This window comes from Apiospora aurea (genome assembly GCF_038362705.1).
Source record: "Apiospora aurea strain CBS 24483 chromosome Unknown utg000002l_segment0_segment0, whole genome shotgun sequence".
NCBI classification, from domain to species: domain Eukaryota; kingdom Fungi; phylum Ascomycota; class Sordariomycetes; order Amphisphaeriales; family Apiosporaceae; genus Apiospora; species Apiospora aurea.
The window spans coordinates 3,333,399-3,353,153 of NW_027117389.1; the positions used below are offsets into that span (position 1 = coordinate 3,333,399).

Consider the following 19,755-nt stretch of genomic DNA (forward strand, 5'->3'; position numbering starts at 1 on the left):
ATCGGGCGCTGAACGCTTCTCTTTTACTTTTTCGTTTTATAGCTATTAAGATTTTTTAATAATAAAGGCTTTTTTTAAGCTAGATTCGCGACTTTTTAGTTTTTCGGCGCTTAAAAAGTGTTAAATTAGCTTTTTTTAGTATATATATTTTATTGCGTATAAAGGTTATTTTATAGGCTATTTTAGTTATATTTTTCGCTATTTAGTTTATTGTATTTAAAATCGGCGTTAAAGAGCTTTTTTAATAGGTAGACACCTTTTTTTAATATAAGTAAAGTGCTTAGTTATTTATTAAGGGTTAAACGGCGTTTAAAGGTCGTAGGTACTAACCGTCCCTAGACGGGATAGGTTAAATATAAACGTCTAGAGACGTATATCTAGTTTATTAATTACCTCGTTAGGGTTATAAGGTACTAAACTAAATACGTTAAATCTAGATTTAATGTTAATTTCTATAAAAACAGTAAAATGCGCGGCTTTAAAAATAATAAAAAACTCGAGCTTAGTAATATAATTTATAAAAGCCTTAATAAATAACTCGATTTTTTTCGAATAAATACGCTTTAAAAGCGAATAAAGTGTTATATTAAGAGGTTAGAGTAAATACGATAAATAAAGAGGTATATTAATAGTAATAATATCGTTATCCTAGTAGTATACTTCGAATTCGGCCGAAATATAGCTTTCGTGGCTGTCGAGAATTAAGAGGCGGTAGCGACCCTTCGTTTACGATTTAATATATTTATTAAAGTATTTAATTTAGTTTAGGCTTGTTTTATTATTAGTCTAATTATTAAAAGTCGGCTTAATTATTTAATCGCTCGGTAAATCGGTTTCGCGGGACTAATTCGCGAGGTAATATTAGTTTTAAACGATTAAAAACGGCGGAATATATTAACCTTACGAATTAATATATTTAATCGCTATTATTTATTCCTAATTATTAAATTAAACCGACTTCGCTTTTTTACGTTACTTAGCGTGTATTACGACGAGTATTAATTTAATTATGTTTATTATAAAGCCGGTTTCGTTAAAATTTTAAATATTTTCGTTAACGATCTTATATTTCGCCTTTATATTCGCGACTAGCGTAAATTAAATAAAAATAACTTTAAAATCTTCGTAAAGAGCCTTTTAATAATCGTACCGACGATTTATTTTAGTTTTTAAGTCTAAGTTACGGTTAATAAAGCGCTTAACCTAGTATTTATCGACGCGGTCGCCGCCGCGCGACGCGGTAAAAAAATTAGTTATATTTTTTATATTAACGAAATCGAGAGGTATCCTTCGGATATTTAAATTAATTATGTATTTACGAAGTACCTCTTTTTTAATTAAATTTATTTTACGTCGTTTCGGTCGGATTTCGCGTTTTAAAGTTCGGCCGTAAATTTAATAGTATAAAGTTAATTCGGGTATATTATAAGCTTTTATTACTGCTCTTTAGCTTATTTAATTCGGTTCGTTTCGTATCGCTTAAATTATTAAAACTATCCGATCTTTTTGGGATTAATTAAGCATTATAGTTATGGAGGTATTACGCGTTGAAGTTTAATTATATTGGAATTAAATTGAGGTGCGTCGCCAAGTGATATGCGTCGCGTAGTGGTAAACCACGTTATGTCATATCTAAGTAATTCCCCTGAAGACGTGAACCAATCGATAGTTCTTTCCTGCCTCTGCCGTGTGAATTGAGAGACGGCCCGTCTAGCGAGTGCGTCGGTCAAATCAGCTCGCCTAAAATAGCGGCTGGCTGACATTGATCCAAGATTATCTCGCATTCCCCAATTTGTAACGCCCAATCAATATCTGGATGTTTGCTGGACTTGCCGCCTCAAAGCGACACCTTGTCACGTCATGCGCGGCTCCTTGTGAGATGGGTTTTGGTTATGCGCCCTGATGATGGAAGGGACAGTGTCTACACTTCATTGCGCATGTTCGAAACGGTCGAAAAACCATGCCACTACGACCTTCATTGGCGTGACTTGATTTCTCCACCAGGAGAAGAAACGGCATCCCCGGGAAGACTGGCCCAGAGATGATGTTGCCGCGATATTGGGTCGCCGGTGCGCCGCTCGCCGCGCGGTGGCAGCAGCTGAACGGCTGCTATCGGTCCTTGATCGTCGCAACAGGCCTCGTCATGCTGCTTGGTACGCCATGGTTGATTTGACCCATTGCTAATTTGCGGCCACTGTGCTTTATATAGCGACCTTGTCGCGGCTCACGGGCCCTGTCGACGTCCATGATGTGCACTCACGTATCAGCAACAACCCGCCCTGGCACGGCCGCGAGAATGCGACCCTCGCCGGCGGCATCCCGATCCGACTCATGTTCATCGGCGATCCCGAACAGGCGGGCTATCGCGAACAGATCCGTGACTGGATCGTGGGGCTCGGGAACCCAGTGAACTGTGTCGGCAGTGCCAGTGTTTATCCCTGTTGTCTTTTATTTTCTTCATGCTTCCCGTAGCATAGGTGCTCTTCCGTAGTGGCCCTCGTCTAATATGGTGTGTCTGGTTCCAGAACCGCCTCGGCAATCTGAAGGATAACGATATCGAGGCCTTCGCTGCGCGGCGCGTCAAAGACCTGACGGCCGACCTACCCGCCATCGTTCCGCAGACCCGCCCGAACCTCGTCCTCGTCCACGTGGGCGCGTCCGACTGCTTCCAGGACCCAGTACAGGGATCAGCGCACGCCTTGGACCATACGCAAGTGCTGGCCGAGTACCTCTTCGAGGCCGGCGATGCCACCGTTCACGACGACGGTGGTGCCAACAACGATAGCAGCACGAAAGCAAACAACACTACCACGACGGCGGCGGCGGTACCGGCCATGGTGACAGGCATCCTATCCACACTCGTCACATCACCAAGCCCCGAGTTCGAGCGCTGTATCCAGAGCTTCAATGCGCAGATCCGGCAGGTGGTCGCGGGCCTTTCGCACGAAGGCCGCCATATCGCCCTTGCGAAGATGCATTCGGGTCAGGGGCTTTCCGGTCGTCCGGGTCTCGAGGATATCCAGGACGATGAGATGCTGGCTACGAGGGACGGTTGGCGCATGATGGGCGAGGTGTTCAAAACGACCATTCGCGAAGTTGAATACAAGGGGTGGCTAAAAGCGCCGGTCGTCAGCGGAATGCCGGCTGGCGGGGATACGGAAAAGGAGAGAACAAGCAATGACTGAGGTTTACGTTTGTTGAAGGTCTTGGCAACAACGGCCTGGGCGTACGGATTCGGAAGGCTGTTCGTGGATTGTAGCTTAGCGAAATGGCCTTGAGCGGAGTTTTGCCAATGCACCACATGGCGGTCTCTGGTAGCTCACGGTAGATCAGGGGCAGAGAAGCATGCGTGCCCGAGCTAAACAATCAGCGTACGACTTGTACACTTCTCAGCGGTTGTCGCTTTCGGAGAAACAATATATCACGAGGCGGCATTCAAGAGGGCGTGTGAAATGGGTAATGGTATATCTGCAGCCAGTGCATAGAGTGGCACTGCCCCCATCTTGCGCAGCAAATGTATATACAAGAATAAGTAATTTTTCAACAAGCCCCCGGCTGTCCTATAACCCCTACATCTCAGGAAAGAGTAACCGAGATGTTTTTAGATCTTGCCAACACCCGCGCGGTCACGGACGTAGCCGTTGGCGTTGGCGGCGGTATCGGCGCTGGCGACGTTCTTGCCGCCAAAGTTCTTGAGGAAGCCGGTGTCGGCGCGGGAGAAGGCGCCCGAGGAGCCGAAGGCGTTGGCCTGGCAGCTGCGGCCGAGGGCGCTGCTGCAGGCGCCGCCGCCGTTGGAGACGGTGAAGAGCTGGCCGCCGACGGTGCTGTCGACGGGCGCCTTGACGTTCTGGAAGACGTTGCCCTCGGCCAGGACGGAGCCGCCGGCGTCGACCTCGAAGGCGTGGCCCGAGTTGGCGTAGAAGTAGTTGTTGACGGCGTGGATCAGGGCGTTGCCCGCGGCCTTGGGCGAGCGGCCCGACGTGTGGTGGATGTAGTTGCCCTTGAGCGTCACCAGGTCCGACGAGCCGGTCACGTAGATGCCCCAGTAGTGGTGGCCGTCGCAGGTGGCGCTCCACGAGGTCGAGCCGTCGATCTCCGAGTTGGAGATGGTCACGCGGTTCGAGGCGCTCTCGCCCAGGACGATGTGCTGGCGGCCGATGAGGGAGGTCTTGACGTGGTCGATCCAGACCATGTCGGTGCCGTCCAGGGTGATGGCGTCGCCGCCCCAGACGTACTTGGGGTTGATGCTGGTGACGTGGATGTTCTGGATGATGACGTTCTTGACGCCGCCCGTGAGGCGCAGGCCCTTGCCCTTGATGACACCGGCCGAGCCCTGGCCGATCAGACTCTTGTTGGACTTGACGGTGATGCCGAGCGTGCCGGCCTTGTCGTAGCTGACGGAGACCTTGGGGGCGGACTTCTGGTAGTTGTCGCACCAGCCGTTCTGGTTGATGGCGACCTAATTTTCCCAGAGAGCTGTTAGTTAGGGGGTTCTCTTATGGTCTGTCTGGGACACAACAGTATAATTCTCCTTACCTGGCAAGCCGAGCCGGTACCCCAGGGGGCGCATCCGGAACCCGAAGCCGTGCCCTCGGACCCGGTGAAGTCGAAGGTCTTGGTCAGGACGATGACGCGCGCCTGGTTGTCGCCCAGGTAGGAAACGAGCTCCGCGTTGGTCTTCGGGTAGACGGGGCTGGCGTTGCCGCCGCCGGTGACGCCCTTGGCGAAACCTTCGGCGGCGCCGACCACGCCGGCGGCCGAGGCCGCCGAGGCCAGGAGCGCGGCGACGGCGCTGATGGAGCTGGCGAATCTCATGATTATTGTTGATCAAACAGGGTGGGGTGTAGTATGGTAGTAAACGAGAGTGGGATTGTGATCAACGGATGGATGAGAGAGGTCAGGCTCGTTCGGATAGAGCAGGGTCTGGCCGGTGGCGGCGTTATGTACTTCGCTGGAGGGGGAAGGGAGGGAGGGAGGGAGAAAGGATCCCTCTACTCGATCCTCACCACTGCTATACCTACCCATCTGTCTTTTCGGAGTATTGTCAACATGGGACGAACATGATTTCGCCGCCAGGGTTCGAACAGGCTTCCCAGGCTCCATAGGCGGAGCCACATTTGCCCGTCTGCTAGCCTGATGGGATCTCTCTATCAGGGACAGAATAGATTGGAGTGGACATACATCTGACATTCTGTAACGCGAGACATCCCACCACTCGCTCATCGGGGCTGCTTGGCCCCTCCTCTGCAGCTCCATCATGGCAGTACAGGTATGCGGCGACCCGGCTCTTGAGGCTACACAGGAGCCGGTGAGTGACAGCGGTGGACAATCTCCCGCGTTCATTCCATCTCGGCCATGGGAAAAGCCCTATCATGCGTCCATCATCGACAAGTGAATGCTACCTATCGCAGATGTCGACCATGGACGCGCCGTCTGTCACATACCGCAAGCGGGTTGGATCGCAGCGGAACACGCTGCTTGTCCTGGAAAGGCCGTCCATCAACTGATCACCAACCCACACTGCCACATTCGGGCGCGTTGGTGAAACAGCTAGATATCAAGGGCCAGCCGACCAAGAGAAGGGGGAGGGGCCAGCGCCGGAGCGCCACGCTTTCCACCAATAAGATGTCATTCCGGCCTCGTAGCTTCGCGATGGCACAGGAGTAGCACTTCTTCGGCCGGGGATGCAAGCTTCTAGAAAAAGCCCACTGCCGGTGAGCCGCTCCAGTCTGCCCTTTCATTTTCCATCGCATCTCTTACTTGGAATCGGCAAGCGAGCGGCCGTGCAGTTAGGGCAAAATCTCAGAAATCTCCATGCGGGAGTTGCGCCCGTGCCGAGTTCGCCACTTGCGGAGTGGCCGCGATCCTCGTTGAGCGAAGGTGGAGAGACACGGAGATTACATCCGTTTCGACCAGCAACCTTGGCAGCTGTCGGCATAGGCATATAGTATGCCGGGTTTATCGTCGATCGGCACAAGTCCTCCGAGAATACCTACGTGTATGTTTGGCGTACCAATAAGGCACCTCGGTGGAAGTATACATCCAGACTACCTAATTCTAGCCTACCACGAGCCAAGCGGAGGTGCAATATGAGTACACGTCCATGGCCAGACCCAGGTTATTGGGAGAGCCCAACCGGAGCGTCAAATCCAACCCGCCCACGTCCTGGATCATGGGCTCTCTGCTGTCCCATAGCCGCACTGGGCATATTACAACTGCTACCCCAGCTATGGTATGTGGTATGGTATGAAATCACGGGGCGGGCGGTACAGCTTGCCCTGAGGCCGTTGCGGTATCATCTCCCGCTGATGATCGCTCGCAGCTGACTAACTGACTGCCACAGAACGACGTTGGATGATGGGGCTGAGCTCCGTTCCCACCACCAGCCCGAAGTCGAGTCAAAGCCAACCTTGCAGCTATTCGCGCGCTCGGCCGGCCGGCTGGCTAGTGAGTGACCGGGAGATAAGTACAGTACATTGGGCATGCAGGTGGGTTGGGCCCGTGGCAATGCACGACATGAGAGCGAAGAAAAGCTACAAGACCGGGTCGTGCGGGAGTGGGAGGGTATTGTAGGTACACACACACACACACACACACACACACACACGGTCAAATACTTTCCTTCCAGTATGTACTTGATGTTTGGCATAATAAGTCAAGTATGTACAACTGGGGCCGGATTGCCAACAACAGCATCGACACCGACACCGACACCGACACCGACAACGACACCGGCACCACCGCTCTCATGCGTTGTCAAGATCAACAGCAATACCATACCGCTCTTCAGCCGATTTTCTAGATCAGGCTGAACCGGAAGAGGGGGCGTGGGCTCGGGCTCAGGCTCGGGCTCGAGGAAGAGTTTTTCTCGAGCTCCTCCTCCATATACCGCTACTTTAGCTTCCATAACCTCCGTGGAGAACAATGGATAAGATAAGAAGCTTTGGCTGTGCGCAATGGTTGCCAGTATAACTCATTATTCTTTTGTGGTGTGAAACTGCATGTTGGTCTCATAAGTCTGCGGTTGCCAACAGTCTTATCGGGGACCGACACGTTTGGCCTTCGTTCTCAACACAACGACAAATCCAAAAAGGAAGTCTGGTCACACACATCTGTGTCTCTCCCCCGTTGTTTCAACATCTGGAAGTCTAAAAGGGCACATAGCAAACGGATGATGCCACAAAAAGGCCATCCAGAGACAACGCTTCCCGATAATTCGTTTTCCGGAAGCTTCCAGGTGATCCATGAGATCTCAGGTCTCAATTCAAAAAGACAGTGATGTCATTTTTCTGCGAGCGACGGTTGGGACCCGACGGGATTAGAGTCAAGATACACACTCGTCCCTTGCATATCTTTTTTTTATTCGACAGCATGCCGCGCCACCGGTTAAGTCCAACCTCTGGCTATCGCCAGCCAGTGTCTCTACCAACCTCTCTCTCTCTTGTCCGTGAACAATGACCGGCCGACCGACCTTTCCCAAACTCAGCGGCTGGCTGGATCTGGCTGGGCTCCAATGCCACCACATACATACTGTCTGGAGTTTTTCTCGCCTCAGACCGATACTCCTTGTCCGTGATGCTCCCTCCGTGCCAGTCAGATCGTTGGGCACAGTACAGCTCGGCCTTCCCAAGGGAAGTCGGTCGGCGAGCAGTGGGCCGCGTTTATGGAAGGCTAATGCAATGCACTGGAGGATTTTATCATACTGTGGCTCAAATCTCAATCTGCATTTTCATCCGAGGAGAGACATGTTAAGGGGAATAATGCCAACACGTCAACCAGCGTGGATATTTGATTAACAGAAACTCGGCCAAGCTGTGATTGGGCAGAAATCGAAATTACGGTGAGTTGTCATTGGATCATCTTCATGCAACTACAGGGATGACACCATCCAATGAAATGAGACGGATATCGACTAAGGATCACCCATGCCAGGGGGTTTCCAGACTTGGCAAGTACCTAGGCATGGATGGCCATTCGATTCGATCCAGGCACAGGCGCTGACGTGCGCGGAGCTGAGCAAACAAGTCAATTCAGACCGCAAAGGTCGACGTCGACGACATGTCCAAGACGGCCAACATGAGGTTTTCAATCTTCAATTTACAAACTAGGTAACGTCACAGGTATCCGAGAGAAAATGACTTGGCATGCAGAGTTTTTACTCTCTTCATTGCCTATTTGCGTTCTGCGGGCAAAGCAAAAAAAAAAAAAAAAAAAAAGAGAATGCCCATCAAGCCTGGCCATTCGCCGTAGACAACTCCCATGAGCGAAACCCTCCATCCATTGCCCCCGTGTATTGGTGCTACCCATGGGGCCATGCCACCGACAACCATTAGTACTCCCCCCGAGGACGAGGAGAAGAGTAGTGGTAGTAGTAGTGGTAGACCTGTTGTGCGGCGCCATGGCCCATGGTGCTCACTGAAAATAGGGCCCCAAACGCCTTCCAGAAGATATCATCTCGAACCGCGCGAGATTCTCCAAAGAAAGCCAATCTGGTAGGACTCCGCCTGTAGAAAAAATGTCGACCCCTTTTTTGCTTCCTTTCCTCCGCGAGAATGTCACAAATTTCCCATGTTTCTTTCTCTTCTTCCACAACGCTGCCGCTCGTTGCCAACCTAGATATCTCTCCTTGTACCTCTGTACTGCTCGCTCAACCACTCCGAGCTTCGCCCCTTAGATGTTCCCGTGCAATTGGTTGCGCTGTAGCTGGCCGAAAGTCGTCTGGCCAGATTCTTTTCGTTCAATACTAAATGGGGAATCGGATTTTTTTGGTCGAAGGTCTTGCCGTTTCTCTTTTTTTCGTGGCGCAAAACAGGCGCTTTCAATGGGTATGACCGGGAAAGAAAAACAAATCAAACAAAGTCGCTAATGCCATGTGGAAATATTCCTGAACCGTCAATTTATGCAATCTTTTTTCTTCCGTTGTACACTGTGGTCCATGCGATGGTGTCGAGAAAAGTGTCGGTGCAGCCTTGAGCGCAGGGACACGAAGCCCATAGAGGGCAGAGGCGGTCAAGGGCGACGAGTTTGACCATGCCATGAGATTAATGCATCACCATTTGTCCTTGATACTCGTCATGAGAGTATGAGGTGTATTGCGATTGTGATTGTTGCTGAGAGTAGGCGGGCACGCTGGTGGGCTGAGGTGTCGGTGTGACCGGGCATCGAGGAGGGACATATTTGTTCATTGGGTCTGCCACACCGAAGTGGACGCCGTCCGGAGTGATCGGGGGTGTCAGGTAGCCATCAGCAACGCCGATCACGGCACCACCTTTTGAGGGGTGCTGTAGATGCTGGATGCCTTGGCTGCCAGGACTGGCTCAGCGGGAGGGGACGGGGGCTCAGCACGTCGGGAGATGGCTGCTTGCTGGGCCAAGAAATCGGACAGTCTTCCGGAAACGCGAGACAGGTGCGGCGAGGAGTACTTGCGGGACAGCGTGATAGATGGCTGGTGCAGCTGTTGCGACAAAGCCAACAACGTAGCATTCTCGACCTGATCCCATTCTCCGTCGTTGACTTCGGGTCGACCAAGAATCGCGCGGGCGAGAGCCAGCGAGGATCGTGCCATGATCGAAGGCTTCGTGGAGACGAACTCTCGGTGGTAGAGGGCAATCTCGCAAAGGTAGGCGGCCATGTGCTCGACTTCACGGTCATCGGCCTCCTCAGCAACGATAAGCTGGGAGAAGAAGTCAACAGTCGGGTGACCGATGGCCCACTCAAGGGTGTTGAGGACGTGCATCTCCATCTGCGTGAACATGCCGGAGTCGTATAAACCACAGCACATGTTGTTCAGCTCGTTGATTTGCGGGACTCGGTCTTTCTTGTCACCGTACTTGGCAGCGATGAGAAGGGCCGCACAGCCCACGAGCTGATAGTGTTGCTTATACACGACACGCTTGGAGCAGTAGCGGTCCAGGAGGTTGATGGTCAGGAACAGGGTCTCGGGCAGGAGGGCGAAGGCGGCGTGTGCCTCAATGAGGAAGTCGACGAGGTAAGGTCGCATAAACCACTGAATCTCACGCTGCATGTCGATGAGGTTCGCATCGGGCAGGGTCTCGTCCTCCATGTGTCTCATGTGTTGCATGATGTCCTCCAAGTACTCCTCGCCCGTGAGGCGCGAGAGCTCATTGCCAATCATGTCTTGTCGATTCCGTGCCAGCAACTTGGCAGTCTCCCGGGAGGGAATGCGCAATTTCTGCAGCTCATCAGGACCTGCGAAGTATCCGCTGTCGGTCGAGTTGTTGTTGACGTACGCCATGATCAAGGATTAGGTAGTAGTGTTGGTATATCTCGTTGACGTTCCACGCAATTGGTGCTGAAAGAGTGACGGCCAGGTTCTCCAGGAATCTTGGGGGGTTGGATTGTTTGGTTGTTGTTGTTGTTGAGAGAGTGGAAGTATTATGGTCAGGCTAAGAAGGGGCCGAATGAGTGAGAGATCCCAACTGCGTGAACCGAAAAATTATTACAATATTAAAAGAGTGTGGTGAATATGATTCCAGTAAATGAATGACCGCGGCGGAAAAATTGCCGAAACAGGAAATCAGATAGATGGAAAGATTCGAGAGGACTCGGGTAAGGAGCAGCTCTTTATGAAAAAGGCTTCGGTTGAATGCTTCTGTAATGAGGCTGTTAGTTGCGGGTTATACACGAGCTCCACACGTCTCCTTGACAGGGACAGCATTGACTGAGACCCAATATCGCACGAGTTCTCCTCCAGCCAGGGCGACAATCTCGGGCATCTAGAGGGTCCAGCCGATTGATTTGGTGGGGGAAGCAGCCCGCGTGGCGGGACTGGCACGCAAAGACAGTCGATTGTTCCCATTCAAGGGCCGCCTGGCGCCAACCAGAGTCACTCGCCCCGGAGAATAAGAAGAATCAAAAAAAGGGAGCCCTTACCGCCACGATTGAGATCAGGAAATTGAGCACTTCCTGAATAGCTGATGGGAACACCGAGTTAACGAGTCCCACGACGCAAGCTGGTCGATGTCGACGTAGAATGTGTGTGCGGAGAAAGACCGGGAGTAACTAGGCCTCGACAGTATCGAACTACACGAGGGAAAACTGCTTGTTAGACGTCTATGTTCAAAATCCAGTGCCCGCAAATCGCAGCGCAGCGCAGCGCCGGGGACGGCAGCTTTTGCTGTAGTTGCGGTTTGGTTGTAGTTGAACGCACCTCAACACTTTGCACAGCTCTACAGCTTCAAATGACGCCTTGGATCATGTAGGTCGTATGGAAGATCCTCAGAATCCGGAATTAGACCTAGAGTTGGCCTAAAGCCGGGTACAATCTGGGGGTAAAGATCCACTTGATTGGGATGGCCCAAAGTCAGATTCCAGGTGTGCAATTAAAGACACACGGTAGTCGACGGCGTGGAAGGCGGCGGCCGAGGAATGAAAGTTTGCCGGGAGTCTGACGGAGGACGGATGGAGGAAGGACCCGAAGGGGGGGAGGTTGTGTCAAATTGTAAATTCCTGGTCGAAGTGGCCGAGGAATTCCAATTGTATCACAGGAGATTGGCAGAAGAGAGATACTGGAATTAACCAGGTAAGAAGCAGGGGAAAAGAAAGAAGACTGGTTCGACTGGTAACCGACTCCTTTAAGATCTACTGGTTCTCTGCTATCATCTCTTCTCGACCCTAATTCCCCTTTTTTTCCTTTTCTATGGGGGGGGCGGACTGGTGGGGGGTATGGGCGCGAGCTTTGGTAATGACTGGTGCCCAGATTCAGACTCTCTTCCTTCCCTCCTTTATGAATGGCTCAGCTGAGACTCTCGGAGGGGTTGCTTGTCGGTAGGGCAGGAGAATGAATGGATTCGGATGAAGGAGGATAGAGGGAAGGAAGGAGAGAGAGTGCGAATGTCTTTCGAGTTGGAGGAGGATGGTTGTAATGAAAAAGGATTGGGAGAGATTGGCCTACTGGCACTTTTAAGACACTTGCCTGGACGAGCCCACTTCGGCACCCCAAGCAGCGTAGCAGACAGAGCACCACTACCAAGGAAAGGAAAGGAAGCACACCACACACCCACACTCCTGCAGCGAAGAACTGGAGACAGCCGACTGGGAGTAGCAGAGGGGAGCATCCAGCGACGCCAGACCGGGCCAGGGCTAGGATAGACCCAGCAAGGTACGAGCGCCCGTGAGCCTGTAAGGACGTGAGATTTTGTCAGGTACAAGGTAGTCGTATCTACCTAATGCTGGCACCAGCACTAGCCTTAGGGGCGGAATACACGTACCGTACAACTGTACAGTACAGTCAGTACCTCCAGTCAACGCCCGTCTGCAGTTGCGTTGCTTCTTCTTTCTCCCTCTCACTCCGCTGGCCCAAGTGCCCTTTTTAGTAATGGACCCTCTCGCTCGCTCGCTCTGGCGCGTTCTATTGTCGCAGTGCTCCTTTTCTCGCAACTGCTACCTGCCGGATGCCTGCCACGGGGTATTCGAGCCGTTTCCCTAACCCGCAAGGATGGGCGGTGCAAAAGGGCACAAGAAAGAAAGAAATGATAAGCCACATACACCCGCAACGCGGAGCCCGAGCGAATCCAGTTGGGACGATCTGATGATGATGACTGGGAACCGGAACCTGAAGCACCAGTGTGAGAGCGGGCATAAGCCCAGCACAGTGCGAGAGAAACGCAACGGGCGATTCCCGTCCGTCTGCCCGTCGGGACAGATACTTGGAGACAGAACCTTGCGACTCAAGGGACCAGTCTGTTCTCCCAGTCGTGACAAGTGGGGGAGTTGGGTTATTGAATTGGACTGATGAATTGTGAGCATCTGTGCCAGGAGGGCATAAGGTAAGCATAACAGCACCGAATGACTCGACTATGCTCGACCGCCATGTTTTATTTATGTTTGTGAGCAACGCTCCCGTTTCTCTGTTTATGCTTTCCATCCACTGTCAGATAACCTACGCAAAGGCAATCCTGTCAAACGTCCGCCTGCCAGTCCGTCCATGCGGACGTGTATTGATTCATCCCATCTTGTCAATGTTATTGTGTTATTTATTGATGGAGGAGCGGTCGGGAGGCCGAGTTTACCTACTTTTTGGGCAGCTCGCTTGCCGGCGAACCACTCAGAAGTCCCAGGTGGCCGGTTTCTTTGTTTGTTTAGCGCACGCATAGTAGGTCTTCTTCCAGCAGGCCATTCGCCGTGCATAGGATTGGGAGGATGCGCGTGGCTATTGTGTATGTCATGTCATGATTGTCTATGCACGTAATGCCTTGCGGTGGGGTTGAGAGGCAGGCAGGCAGGCAGGCATCTGTATGTACTGTATCCGACTGGGCCTCCTTTGTTGGACCGACCGCCAATTTGACTCTTACTACCTTGGGCTCTCCACGAGATGAGGGACCCATTACATAGGCGATGCCATCATCAAACTAGCCCGGCATCTTCTCGCAGGTGCCTCGTGCCTCCTCCTCACGAAGATTTGCATCATGCCCGCTGAGGAGATGGTTGGAGATATTAGCTCCACATCAAGTGAATGAGTGGTTAATGCGGACGTGTATAGTACGCGACTTTTGGCGAGACCCAGCTCTCACGTTGCTTGGAAGTAGGTCGGTAGCGTTCAAGTGGTTTTTTTTCGTGTCCCCAATAACGAGCAACGCGTTTGTAGGGGAGCTACATGTACTAAGGTTCCTATTACCTTTTCTGCGGCGCGGTTTTTAGGTGGGATGTACTATTTGAGGGATTGCCTTAGCACTGAAGCCTCATGCCTTGGGTTACTAATACAGTGCTCATGATCGGCCCAATGTGTCTCGGCACTGTACCAGCAAATCTCCTACAGTCCTGTCAGTCTTTTGGGCTCTATCTACTGTGCTTGATGTCATCTAAAAGATTCATGCTGCTTGCCGTGGTCCGTTTGCATGGTTAACAATCGCAAAAGAAGAAGAAAAGAACGGGGTAACTCCAGGAATTTCATGTACATGTAGAGAATATATCCTTCAGCGTATTTGGCATGTCAATGAGCACTGCCTAGCACAGCAGTCAAGCACAGCATACGACAGGGCCTGCGTACAGCGTCCAAACAGCTTCAGCTCCCAAATGCCACCACGGCTTGTTTCGCCCATTTCAATCTGAAGGGGGATCCAGGTTGCTCAGTGATACTATGGTCATCATGAGGAGCAAGCTAATGCACATCAGTCACGCTGCAAACGTATATCTCGCGTACATGGGCCTGTAGGTTAGGTACTGCTAATCTACTCGAGAATCCCCGCCAGATGCTGGCTGGGCTGAAAGAGAAAAAGCAGGACGGAGGAGGAACATGCCCGCATCTCTTCGTAACCACCATTGCTCAATCATTGTTGGCTCGCGAACATGGGGGCCGTAAGCCCGCCTCCGTCTAGCGTGGCCCTCAGCCCTTGGCTTCTGCAGGAATACAAGGCATTGGGTTCCTAGAGCCGGACCATTCACCACGCCATGGGAGCTACCGCTTGGGGGTGGCTGCGAGCCAATAAAGGCCCTCAAACGCGGTCAAACACGCCTGGGGAAATCAATTAATCACTCGCGTGTAAGTACCGTGTCTGACTGCCAAGCCTGATTGACGGGACATGCATTTAAAGAGACGCACACACACGGTAGTAAGCTCTTCGCTATACGCGGGCGGTCTTGGACTAAGGAAGTGCGCGTGTGCTTCCTCAAGGGCCAGACTTTTGGGGCCAGACCCATCTGGAGGCATCACGCAACTGGAATCGCGACTCCGTCGCCAATCGTGGGGATGCATATACCCAATACCGGCATGCTTGCTACACATCTGGGCTATCTATTATGGCCCGGCCTTCAAGATGGCCGCCGCCCAGGTGGCTTGCCTCCGCGTGGGATGACGCGAGCCACTTAAAACAAGGGCCTTTCATCCATGATCAAACATGGCCATCAGAAGCTGCCGTCTACCGTCTCTTGAGAAAGTAGGGTGGGGCCGATGGTTGGCTGCGAGCAGAAATTTAGAGGACAGTGTGCATGCGTCCCGTGATTGGCTATGCTGTAGACATTGAGTGCCTTGCTTCTGCTTGCCGTGGTCAACACTCCGTATGTGACCTGTATTCATTACACCTCCTCTGGATCTGATGATATGCTTTACACTTTGGAAAAGGGGGGACGTCTGTCATTTTGTCATTATGACTCTCCACAATTTACGTCGTTCCTCATCTGCATCCTACCACCACGTTCGACCGCAAGAAGAAGGAAAATGGCAAATACGGAACATACCAGCATACCTATCTCTGACTTACAGGGTTGTCACTCCAGCTGAACGCACCCACACGCGTACCTGCCGAATTTGGTACAGCCAATGTGCTGCAACGAGCCAACTTTCTCCCGGGCTTCATGTTCGTGTAACCGTACCGTGTATCTGGCTGCAGTGGTGGTGGTGGTGGTGGTAGGAGTAGTAGTAGTAGTAGTAGTACATGTAATGGACGCAGTATGTAATATTTAAAGATCCGATGGTTTGGTACTCTCTGTGAAACCTTGAAACTGTTGAAAAGTTAAGGTAGGCATGTAGCCATTGTCCATTCCAGCCAAACGCCCGTTCCACGCTAAACCCCACATTGGATATGAGCTAAAATAATATTCCTTCCGCCTTAAACCTTAACTCCGACATACCTACTAACGTGGTATCATATCCAACTCTCTGGCCTATATATATTGAGCTGCTGTGGAATATAATAGCTCGCAATGGCGACTAGTTTCCTGCGCGATTGGTACGGCCTCTGTGGCAGCTATGCATCGGTATGGGATCTAGGAGGTTTGCTTTTCTGGTGGTTGACTGTTGGCGGCATTGCTTGCCTCTAGCAGAAGAACCACCCAAGATCCGCTCAAAAGAATGTGATATACCCCCCCAGCGTGATGCTCAGAGCCTTTCAAGTCGAGCGGTGTGATTCATAATATTGTTCTCGCCACCCTTGACCCTTTGCCAGCTGCTGTATGGAAACGGAGACCATGGCGGGAGTTGCCCTCTGCTCCTCGTCACCAACCTGCGCTCCATGAGCGGACTATCGTGAAATTTTCAGCAGCAAATTCGAGGGGCCGGGAGCTCTAGAATCAACTCTAGGGAAGACTACGGTCCTATAGCAGCAGCCCCTCCATGCAGGAAAATTTGCTACAGGTCCCTTCCCGACCGAAAATCCCTTCTATACTCCTCCGTGCGGTGTATTCGGCTCCAGCAACACCGACGCAAAATGGGGATGCCCCTCATTCGAGAGGCAACACCCTTTCCGCAGATAGTCTGACCACTTCCGCCAATTGCTCTCAGAGTCAGATTTTGCACCGCTAATGCGTGTCGACCTGAGCCTTCGGTCATCCAGCGGCACTTGACTCCTCTTGCGATACTCCCACTCCGCAGAGAGGCTGGGACGGCGGTGGCAGTTAGACGATGGTATCTGCAGGCGGTCACTTGAGTCAAGCAAGGCCAGGTCAACTTGGTTCTCATTGTGGCCTATCTCTCAGTAGTATATATGTGTTCCATTTGTGAGTATAGCCTGCACCGTGTATCAATACTGTCCGGACAGCACTCCGAATCTAGATGATGCTCAAGACCCCTGCCCCAACCATCAGCTTCAGCGGCTCACTCGCCAGTGTGAACCCCAGAAAACACCCAAATTAGACATTACTTCATGACTTTTAAGTGCTTTCACAAAAGCCTGCCCAGACCTTGCTTCGCAGTTGGTTGAGCAAGGGACTAATGCAAGCGGCCACCGAACGCGACGGCTAATTTATCCATGCCCTAGCCGCATCGCTCTTTTATGACGTGTTTTTCTCGCGTCTCAGTGGGGATAAAAAGCTTCGTCCCCCTGCACGGAGGCGTTAGCTTTAAGTAGGTACCTCTGCCTATCTCTATCTGGGTCTGGGATAGGTACATGGGATTTCGTCAGTTCGTCGTATGGAATTTCGTCTTTTCCATGTCAAAAGTAACACACTGTTCCAGCGCCTGTCAAATCGCTGCAATAGGGGGATTGAGGCATTGTCAAGCGCCCGTGACTGTGGGAGTGGCCCTTTACCATTGCTGCAGCATTGCAAGGTGGCTGCTGAAGCAAAAGGTGATATGCACTCCCCTCTCAACACATCGTAGGTTTTAATCAAACCGCCCCAAAAAACAATGGCTGTTGCCGGCAGTGGACTTCGCCTTGGCTCCTCGAACTCCACCCTGTCCTGTCTCCCCCTGGTTTGAGCGCCGAAGTTCGAACGTCCGCCGTCTCCATCCTCCTTTTTTAGTCCCCATTCGAACGTCGCGTCAAACGGCTATTACGGAGCAACCACGTACAGTAAGGATTCAATCTCCGACGCCTCGTGGCCAGATTGCCACAGTGTACAGCAAGCAAAGCACGCTGGCGAACTCGCTAGCTACATAGCACGTCGGACAGCATTAATAAGAGCATTATTAGGAGCGCCCTCGCATCTCCTATCCAACGCGTGGGGAACCCTTTGCAGGGTATCAGCACACGTCCCGGCCTCGGGCCCGTTCGTCGCCAGCCTTGCCGCGTGACCTGATGATGCTACGAGCCGTGTGGCGGACCGCACGGTGCAATGGCATTGGCGCTGGCGCTGGGGATGGGTTTCTAATAACTGTCATTTTTTCCCTTCTTTCTCATCTTTGCTACCCGGTCCCCCAGACGACCGGATCCTTTTGGGAGTCAAGTTTGCCCGTTCGGGTAGCAAAAAGATTGAAGCCCAGGGCGACGGTGTCACAAATGCCTAGTTGTAGCACAGCACTTGCCTACCGTAGGCAGTCAGGGACAGAGTTTGTTCGTTTGCTTTTCCGCGTCACCAAAGAACACGATGTAATCTCGGAGTAAACGTTGACAATATAACGGGTGCCGCGAAAAACATAGTGATTTGCATTGACAAACGGACCTTTACTTTGGACTTATAATCTGAGCAGTAGATTGAAGTTTGATACTCTGCAACGTACCCAGAATCCAATCAACTCTGGGTTCGTCTTCAAAACGCCTGAGCGCTGTCTGCTGCCGACCGAGCAGATGCAGCGAAATGCATAAAGGCTCAAAGGGTGTGTAATCGTTGCATGCAATCAGCATTATGGAGAGGCTAATTCCCTTCTGGACCCGAACGGCCGGGGCAGGACCCGATATAGTTGTAGTGGATCGACGATCTGGAATAAAAAGAGAAACAAGGGTCTGGCGGGGAATATGCAAATACATACCGGCCTACACACAGTTGAGGCTGACTGGCCAAGGGGAGCGCGGTACAAGCATAAGAACCCACCGGCTCGGGTCCAACATAATTCTGAAAAGCCATGCGACGATGCATGGATAGCGTTGTCCAAGCCTGGGGATAACTGGGATAGGATATGCTGTGCAAGCTGGGTACTCACAGTGGTCGCTATTCCTATTCGCGCATAGCACGTCGGGTCCATTAAACATTCACATGTTGTTTGTAGTTTGGGACTAGACTATTCTACGCCTCGAACGAGGCTCACCTTTGCCTCAAACCTGCCCAAGCACCATCTCACCAAACAGCTGTCACATCGTCTGATGCTGTGCGTTGGGTGCGAATTGACTTTTTGGCGTCATCATCGCCGTTGGACTAGGCACTGTAAGAGTCTGTATGTAATCGTAGCTTGCAGTGTAGCTGATACATAGATAAAGTGCTTGCAGATCGCCCTCAGACCGGCCGAACGAACGCGCAACGATATTTTCACGGCCCACCCCAGCTCCATTCCATCATCCCATCTTGCTTCTTGTCCCGCGGCTTCAGAAATTTTCACGGTCGTCCCGGCCCGCCGGTTGCCCCGGTACGACAATCGGCCTCCGGCATTAGACGTTGGCACACACTGTTTGGCTAGCTCCCTTGATGACTTCTCATGCCAGTGGCTGGTTGTTTGTACGTACGACCGACATCTAGAGAAAAACGCCGGCACCCGACCGACGCAACTCAAGCGTCCGTGGGGTTTTTTATTTTGCTTTTGCTTTCTTTCCGCCCTCGCGACGGCTTCTCCCGCATCAGTCCAACTTTATTCCGCACCGCTCTGAATCATGTTCGGACGTCAAACAAGCTTGATCTGACACTTCTCGAACAGACTTCAGAGCGTACAGGACTACGCCTAGTACGTTAGACAGTGATCTGTAGTCCCTTGGTGCGATTACACACTGTGCCACGCCGCCAACCAAGCTGCCTTGACAGCTGGGAATATTGGCGCTAACGGACTAATAATGCCTGCGCAGTTCTCAAGTATCGGTGCTGCGTTCCATTCCCTGGAGGACTTTGTGCACTGTACGCTCGCAAATCCTTCTCCAAGTTCGTTGTAAAACGCGTGCTATCAGTGACCTACCAAGCAAACTACCGGTTGGTCTTGGTAAGTTCCCCCTTCAACACCACCTGCATGTTTTGCGAGTCGTCGGATGTTTCAAGATTATGAAGAAGAGCAACCGTCCATCGCTTACCAAGTCACACAATGTCGTATTTCGTCCATCTTTCCCCGCTCCCAGGGCTGCCTGCCTGCATGCCGCCAGGCCGCCAGGCTCTCAGAAAGAGGAAAGAGAACAGCGCACTGTATGCAATCGCTGTCGTGCCGCATGTGCCTGTGCCTGGGCTTGCACATCACACAGCACATGAGAATACAAATCAATACCTGCAGTCGGAGATAGTCTACCGTACATCTCTGAATGCCATTCTTCTGTTTTCCTGGTTCCGTTAATGCAGGGACCAGAAGCAAATGCACTGGTGGCAGATCCGATCAGTTGTACGTATGTATCTCTGAATCGTCCGGGTGCTACAGCTACACTGCGTATGCCTCCTGTCGCTTCGTTTGAGATG

The 19,755-nt window shown here is 51.7% G+C and overlaps 4 protein-coding genes across 4 annotated transcripts; 1 reads left to right on the forward strand and 3 right to left on the reverse strand.

Annotated features, from left to right (window-relative positions):
* Window positions 1-2,044: 2,044 nt before the first annotated feature.
* Window positions 2,045-3,185, forward strand: PG986_003409 (uncharacterized protein; the record flags this gene model as incomplete). The annotated part of the gene is made up of 3 exons (XM_066839631.1): window positions 2,045-2,153; window positions 2,210-2,430; window positions 2,478-3,185. The coding sequence occupies 3 exons, from the start codon at window positions 2,045-2,047 to the stop codon at window positions 3,183-3,185; spliced, it is 1,038 nt and encodes a 345-aa protein (XP_066704695.1).
* Window positions 3,186-3,601: 416 nt separating this feature from the next.
* Window positions 3,602-4,815, reverse strand: PG986_003410 (uncharacterized protein; the record flags this gene model as incomplete). Its single annotated transcript, XM_066839632.1, has 2 exons — window positions 3,602-4,459; window positions 4,537-4,815. 2 exons carry the CDS (start codon window positions 4,813-4,815, stop codon window positions 3,602-3,604), a joined length of 1,137 nt encoding a protein of 378 aa, XP_066704696.1.
* A 1,840-nt stretch (window positions 4,816-6,655) lies between these two features.
* Window positions 6,656-6,907, reverse strand: PG986_003411 (uncharacterized protein; the record flags this gene model as incomplete). The annotated part of the gene is made up of 1 exon (XM_066839633.1): window positions 6,656-6,907. One exon carries the CDS (start codon window positions 6,905-6,907, stop codon window positions 6,656-6,658), a length of 252 nt encoding a protein of 83 aa, XP_066704697.1.
* A 2,349-nt stretch (window positions 6,908-9,256) lies between these two features.
* On the reverse strand, window positions 9,257-10,255 carry PG986_003412 (G1/S-specific cyclin CLN1; the record flags this gene model as incomplete). Its single annotated transcript, XM_066839634.1, has 1 exon — window positions 9,257-10,255. The coding sequence occupies one exon, from the start codon at window positions 10,253-10,255 to the stop codon at window positions 9,257-9,259; it is 999 nt and encodes a 332-aa protein (XP_066704698.1).
* Window positions 10,256-19,755: the final 9,500 nt, after the last annotated feature.